At 33.6% G+C, this 7,336-nt stretch overlaps 1 protein-coding gene and 1 non-coding gene across 2 annotated transcripts in view; both read right to left on the minus strand.

The window, feature by feature from the left end:
* The window catches only part of ADGRG6 (adhesion G protein-coupled receptor G6), a 141,841-nt gene that overhangs the window by 62,840 nt on the left and 71,665 nt on the right, over positions 1-7,336 (minus strand). Inside the window, exons 5-6 of the mRNA XM_011356229.2 lie at positions 4,552-4,620; positions 2,229-2,315 (exon numbers count right to left, since the gene is read on the minus strand). Of these exons, the coding sequence (XP_011354531.1) occupies positions 2,229-2,315; positions 4,552-4,620 (156 nt within the window). The remainder of the gene's footprint in view (positions 1-2,228; positions 2,316-4,551; positions 4,621-7,336) is intronic.
* On the minus strand, positions 4,857-4,975 carry LOC111737167. The gene has a single exon (XR_002779377.1). It is a non-coding gene; the product is annotated as a 5S ribosomal RNA (ribosomal RNA).

Consider the following 7,336-nt stretch of genomic DNA (forward strand, 5'->3'; position numbering starts at 1 on the left):
ATAAACTCAATAAAACTCTCTGATAGTCCAGAGTTTAAAAAACTGGATAAGGTAGAAAACAGATTTGACATTTGTGCCTATCTTTCTTACAGTGAACAAAAAAGATTCTCTAATATATCAGATCATAAGCCTGAGAATGTTTACTATATGAGTTTCCCAAGGAATAAAAAAGTATATCTGAAATTGTTGACAGTATGTGAATGATCTTAGATAGCCCAGGACATGACATTAAATCCCATTTATTTACAAGGTGAACAAGTAATTCTCTTTTCAATTATTTCGAATTTGACATCAAAGAAAAATCTTATTTGATTATAGACTATCTCTAACACTTTGTTATTCTTCCTTTTTAAAAAGATAATGAAAGCTTTGGGCACTGAGATGTGAGAAAGTAATAGGACATAGGGGGAATTCAATACCATTGTTTTCATTATATTTATTTTCACTTTTCACTTCTATTTTTAAAAACGTTGTAGTGGTTTCATTTTACAATAGTGATATCGATTTTCCCATAAAAATAAAAACATTTAAGTACAAAATGTGAGTCAATTTAGAAAAAATACTATTAAATAGTAGAGGTGTTTCAAGGATGCGGTTTAAAAATGGTACAAAAATTTGAAGACACAATTTTGAGAATATTTCTACTACATGACCACTTTTGAAAACCTTTCAACATTTTTAAATGCTAGGATTATATTTTTATCAAGAATCATCTGAACTAGATTTTTTTTCTTTAATGTGGTCAAGTCAAACCATTTCAACTGATTCGAACATTTGCTTGCTTTGTTCAAAATCCAAGGAAGGTTATGACGCAGGGAGAGCGATGGACTAAACAAGGCTCTCTTCAAGAATGTCAGAAATGACATGATCGAGTGAATACAGTTCTACTCCAGCAAGTTGAGGACTCTAAAGCATCATATAAACGTTCTTGGGCAGTAGAGGATGTGCCAGTCTTGGAGGGAGAATGCCACAGAGGCTCTTTGTGTGTTCATACAAAGAGCGAAATACTTAGTTAGAATTATAATATTCCCATCTACTGGCTGGAGTCCATGTGAAATATGCATTGGAAACTTCAGCTGCTTTTGCTGTCTTGGGGGTTGCTGGAATTTTTGCTCCATCATAAATCTCCTTGGTGTAACTAACAGAATAACCATAAACACTTCTCTGAATCGAAGTCTTTATAACCTTAATGAAATTTATATCTACATTTCATGTAAAATATTCCATACCCAATTTAAATGTCCTTATAGAGGAAGTTGATGTAACCCCCAAAGCCAAAAGAAAAAATGAACTATGTGGGTTCTTTTCTTTGGGTTTTGCTCCCTTGTGATATACTACAGATGTCTTGGCCTTGTAAGTTAAATGATTGGCGTTGAGAAAATTCCTTTCTTTCTAATATCTCATATTTGAGAATATTACTGTATTAGAGGCAATAGTATGGTCACCTGATTGGAATTTCTCTTTTTCAGAAGGAATTGAAATCACTCTGAATTACCAAAAGGTTATATATGTGGTCCATATAGGCAACAGATTAAATAATAACTCAATTCACCTGGCATTTGCCCTACTTATTTCTTATCTTATGTAACTGCTATATTTACAAATTACAAATAATATAAATAGAAAAGTACATAGGAATCAAAAAGGCAAGAAGTATAGTTACTTGAAGTATTTTTACTCAAAAACAGATTTAGGATTTAGTTAATAGACAATCATATTCTAACCATTACACTTCAACAAATAAAAACAGAGACCAAACTGTTACCAAATAAATTGATCTAAATGTCACCAATATTTGAACAGAAAGTGGCTTTAGTGAAAAATTAAATTACTAAAATTATTTAGTTTTTTGAAATTACAAAATCTTTTAAAAAGTAGTTTCCTGAAGAGATAACCTGACAAAATATCATGAATAATTTTTTTCTCAGATCTCTAGCATAATGCAAACCAATTCCTTTTAATTAAATGCCTTTCTCATAAAACTTCTTTTGAAAGAAATTTTAGCTAAAGTACAGAGAAGTGGTCCTGGAAATGACCTCATTCCACTGGTCATTAGAATGGGGAACTCAAAAGAATCAAGTGATGTTTATTTATTTTACTAGTCTTGCAAATGTACTGACCGATTCCAATAACAAAAACTTTGTTGGAACATTAGGTATTCCCACCCTTAGAATACAATTTTTTATCACGTCAAACATACTACAAATATAAAAGGTAATAATTCTTACCATTCCTTTCTCTAGCGATTCTATTAGTTACAGGAATGTTAGTGGTGACAGTGGGTGTTGTAGTACTAGGAGAGCTTACAGTAGTAGCTGGTAATAAAGATGAGAAAGATGTAATTTTGCAAGGAGTACATGACAGTTAATATGGATAAGCAATCTATAATTAATTCATGACAATATATAGAGGAGAAATGGAAATCATTTATTTCCACTAAATACAACAGACTCTACGGTTATAATGCATAAAATAAAGCAATGCTTTCTACGGCACATTAAGAATCAGTTCACATGGCCTTCGGTACCATATTGCAAGAGTCTGGATCTGGCACAAAGGGAATGGAGAAGAACATTTTGATTCTAGATCTAGGTCTGCCATTAACAGGCTGATCACTACACTGCTAAATCTTTCTAGAACTCAGTTTCCTAAGTTTGTAACAAGAAGTTAGAGAAGGCAGTCTACACAGTGCCTATCGGCTTGAAAATTATCTAAATAAACCAAGTCTTCCTAATACACTGAGAAAAGAGAAATAAAATCTCGGAGGAAATATATTTCTTCTTAAGAAGGTAAATGTAAAGTAAAACAAATGAGAATAAAATGTATAGACTAAATCAATCATTTACAGATCTCAATAACTTTACTAAATGTTGACAGACAAAATGCACTCCATAATGGCAAGCCTTATGGGGGAGACATTTTCAAAGCATTATGTCATAGATATGCTTCTGATACTATTAAAACTCTCAAAGATTAAACCCTTGTATAATACTTAGATGATATCATTCTAAGGGATTCTAGAGGAACTCTATAAGTAATAAAATAACTATACATATAATTTTCCTTTAGTCTATCCCAGGAGCATATTTTTATTAAACATACATTCATACGTACAATAACCATTATATGTTATGTCTCAATTTTTTAAAAATTATCTAAACTGAAAACAAAATTTAAGTGATTACACAAAAAGAAATGTTCTAAAAACTCTAGAAAATACTGAATTCTTTGATTCAAAATATGTATCCTTAACTAAAAATTTTTCCATTCCAAAGTAATTTATAATACTTAAGAATGGATATTCTTTTTGAAATCTTTGTTTTTTAAAATTATGAATAATCGGTTATATTTATCTTAGTGCAAAATTCATCGATGAACAAGAAAATGCTTTTTGGTCATTTAGGACATGGGAGAAAAATAGCTAGCATCAGGTCCTTTGACCCAGGGAATCAGTACTATAGGTATCTCAGATTAAAAGAAAATAAGAATTTTTAAAAACCTATAGATCTTGAACTAGGCAAATTAAGGATTTTTTTCTATTTCATATAATTATTTTTAAACTACACTTTCATGGAAAAAATTACTTCATTTTATTTTCATAGGGCATTCATTGATAATAATATCAAGAATAATGTCTCAGAAAGGAAAAGAAGATAATCAATTACAACCCCACTCTCACACTGGAACCACAGAAGAGACCTGCAGTTTCTATTCATTTAGTCTCACTTGCAATCCCTGTCATTTTCATGCTATGGTCCTCCTAGTAAGAGATCCAACTTTTACCGAAGGCATGATCATGATTCTTAATGTGGTATACAGAACATGCTACTTCATGAAGAAGTATTTAATAGAATAAATGGATGAAAATGCGTTATGGGTAATTAAGAGGAGCAATGATAAAACTAAAGCAAAATATTTAGACTATTATTTTAAAACTTGAAAGACTTTAATTATATATTACTTAGCATGCAACTGTTTAGTACCTAATACATCATTAGAATACTGACCATAACATTAGTCACTATGTATTATAATAATGAATAAATTACATTAATATTAGTTTAGCATTACCTTTTAGTATAACTATTTTTATATTAATATTTAAGTTATATTGCACATCATAAATTGCCTCATGGCCTTGTCTTAAACTTAATTGACTCTTCAGCTTAATTTTTCCCCTTGTTCTTTAGACATGAATACTTTTTCGAAACATTGTTATGACCATATTTATATTGGGCCTTTGCAATATTCTTGAAAAGAGAGGGGGAAAAAAAACTGAAATCAACTCTTGGTTAATAGTATATAATCATTCACATCTTAAAAACTCAGTGCTCTATGGAAATGTGGTCACCCAGTTTGTGAACGCATTCTTTCTCCACACTGTATGTACTGTGCACCCACACAACTAAAACACACTCAGAAATTCTTCTGTTTTGCTGGTTTCTGGCTTTCCAAAAGAAAATTAAGATAAAAACCAAAACAATGACAACTGCATCATCCAAAATAGCAAGCAGCAAACAAAGACCCCAGAGGACAACGCCGGCTCCCTACCTTGGCAGAGGGTCCCCAAATCTGCGCAGTTGGCTAGTTCTGATGCTGGGAGCGGGACCAGATAGGAACCTTGATCAACATAGAGGATTATACAAGTTTGTCTCATGATTTAATATTATCCAGAAAAAAATATCATAATCAAATGGCTGGTAAAATAAGAGCAGCCTTAGAAGAGTCCACCAGTAATACTCTGACATCAAGTAATCCTTTTTTTTTTTTTTTTTTTAGGTGAGGGAACCCTTGGTTGACCTCACAGATTGCAAGGACCTTGCCAGCTTACAATCCCTTATTTTTTATTTTTTCTGCGCCTACAGCACCTGGTCTTCCTAGGTGGTCTCCCATCCAAGTACTAACCAGGCCCGACCCTGCTTAGCTTCCGAGATCAGATGGGATCAGGCTTGTTCAGGGTGGCAAGGCCATAGACAAGTAATCCTCCTAAAGGCTTTGTATCAATTTCTGCAAATGTAAAATCAAGTCTTTTGAAATAGCCCTCAAAATCTTTAACTCAATTTATTGGCTATCCACACATGAAAGGAAATGTTTGTATAAATAGTTCAGGGCCTTTTCACATAATAAATTATACAGTTCTAGTGGAAATTCATACAAATAAAATAGTATAAACATCAAAGGTAACTTTTGAAAGTGAACTTGGATATTAATACTCATAAAATGCACATATTCAGTTCCTGGGCACTAACATATGCTATTTACAATTCCAGAAATATGTTTCTGTGACTTCGAGTTGGTCTCTGTGTCATTTTATTTCAATCTTTTAATGACTCATCCTCAGTAGGAAACAAGTTTTAAGCAATTTTCTAATAGGAGTAGTGGATTTTCTCTGTTGCCCTAAATCTCCCTGTGACAATTAACAGACTTTTATGAACAAGTTAAGGTTAGGGAAGAGGGGCTAAATTTATCATGAAACATACTGCACTGTGAATAAAGACAGAAGAATAAATACAAATACACACATAAATACATGTATTCAATTTTAAAAGGACGTTTTTATAATAGCGATTCCATTCCAATGTTTAAACATTTTCCAAACTTCCCTGTGGAACTAGCACATGAACGCAGAGCAGGTACATGAGCTAATCAAAGATGTCTATGTGAATGGTGTGCATAAGCAGAAAGTATCCCCAGCTTAACAATATCTTAGGAGTCATGGTTTCCTCATTCTTGATTGCCTCAGGTGCCTGGCCCAAGGAAGGAATGACGTTACCTCAGAAAGAACCAACCCTATAGGCAAGTCTGTGATGTTAACTGGCAAGAAGCTCTCATTATAGACTTGTACATGTGCATTCAATAAAAATTTACTGCTTATACTGTATGAGCACAGAGACTATAATAATACTTTAGACAATGTCACTGCTGTCAGACAGGCATGAACAGGAGATGGCTTCACTGTTCTTGGAGTGCTGTCAAGTGCTTAGTAACTCGAATGAGGCCTTGACCAGAGGGCTGGTGAGAAGGAAGAAGGATGAAGGAAGCCATCTATTACAAAGAAGAACTGTGAGGAATGTGAGGGGTCACTATATTGATCAGGGGATCAGAGACTAAAGATGAATATTTCTAGCAGACAGAATTACTGAAACACACACCTAGGAGGCAGTGAAAATATCTGGGAACCAAAGTGACATAGCAGTCCTAGAGCAGAGTATTTGTAGATATCCGGATAATAAAGAGCCTGTGGAGGGTCTTGTGGAATGCAGGTTTCATGAGTGCAGAGACTCTGTGTCTTTCTAACAACGGTGTACTCCTAACGCATAGTAAGTCAGTGCTTGAACTTTACTGAGTAAATTACTGAATGCATTATGCATGACTGCTCACATTTTGAACTCTTTCTTAAAGGAAATGAGAAAAAAATGAAAGAAAGTGTTGAGAAAATTAGATTTAAATTTGAACACTTTCGAGGCCCCATTCTCCCCAACCAAAATAGGGGAGATGCAAGAAGCATAAATAATACTAATAATCCAGGCTTGGTATCATGAGTACAATGAGGATGGACAGAAAGAGATGGATACAAGACATTTGAAAATAGAATGTTTAGAATTCAGTGACTTACTAGAGAACAGGCAAAGCAAGGGAAGAATAGAAGACATTTTATTTTTCTGGTTTCCAACTTGAGAAACTGATATATAATGATCTCATAAAAGGAGACAGGAAATAGTGGAAGAAGAAAACATGTCGTGTGGGCTAACCACTAAGTCCAGTAATGGAAACTGAGGTGACTATGAAATAGCTGGATACATGGCAGGTGTACATGATTTTGTAGGAAGTCTAGCCAGGAAATAGCCAACAAAAGCTATGGATGTGTCAGGGATCACTAGAGTTATAGTGTAGATATGAGAAGAGAATAGGATGTAACCATAGATGTTGTTATATTTAAGTATCAGATATTTTATTTTAAAAGAGCTATACATTTGAAAAGGTAAAAATAGCTCCTGTAGAAGGTGGTTTTATGGAATTCAAGTGAAAATGTTTCATGGGGGATGTGCTAATATCAAGTGTACCAGAAAGGTCAAGAATAATAAAGACTGAGAAGACCTTTAACTTTGCATTGGAATTTCGATAGTAGCTCTACAGAAATTAGTTTCAGGAGCGTGAGAAAGATGAACTTCTAGACTTCCAACATTTGATTGAGGAGTGAATGCAAAGGGGAAGCTTGACTATGAAAGGAAGTAGAGATAGGGAGGGGAAGTTTTAAAGATTGAAAATTTAGACAAGCGTACTATGGAAAAAGAACATTTGAAGAGGCAGAAGTTGAGGCCAGCCTCAGACAGAA

This window comes from Pteropus vampyrus, unplaced genomic scaffold (genome assembly GCF_000151845.1).
Source record: "Pteropus vampyrus isolate Shadow unplaced genomic scaffold, Pvam_2.0 Scaffold24, whole genome shotgun sequence".
NCBI lineage: Eukaryota > Metazoa > Chordata > Mammalia > Chiroptera > Pteropodidae > Pteropus > Pteropus vampyrus.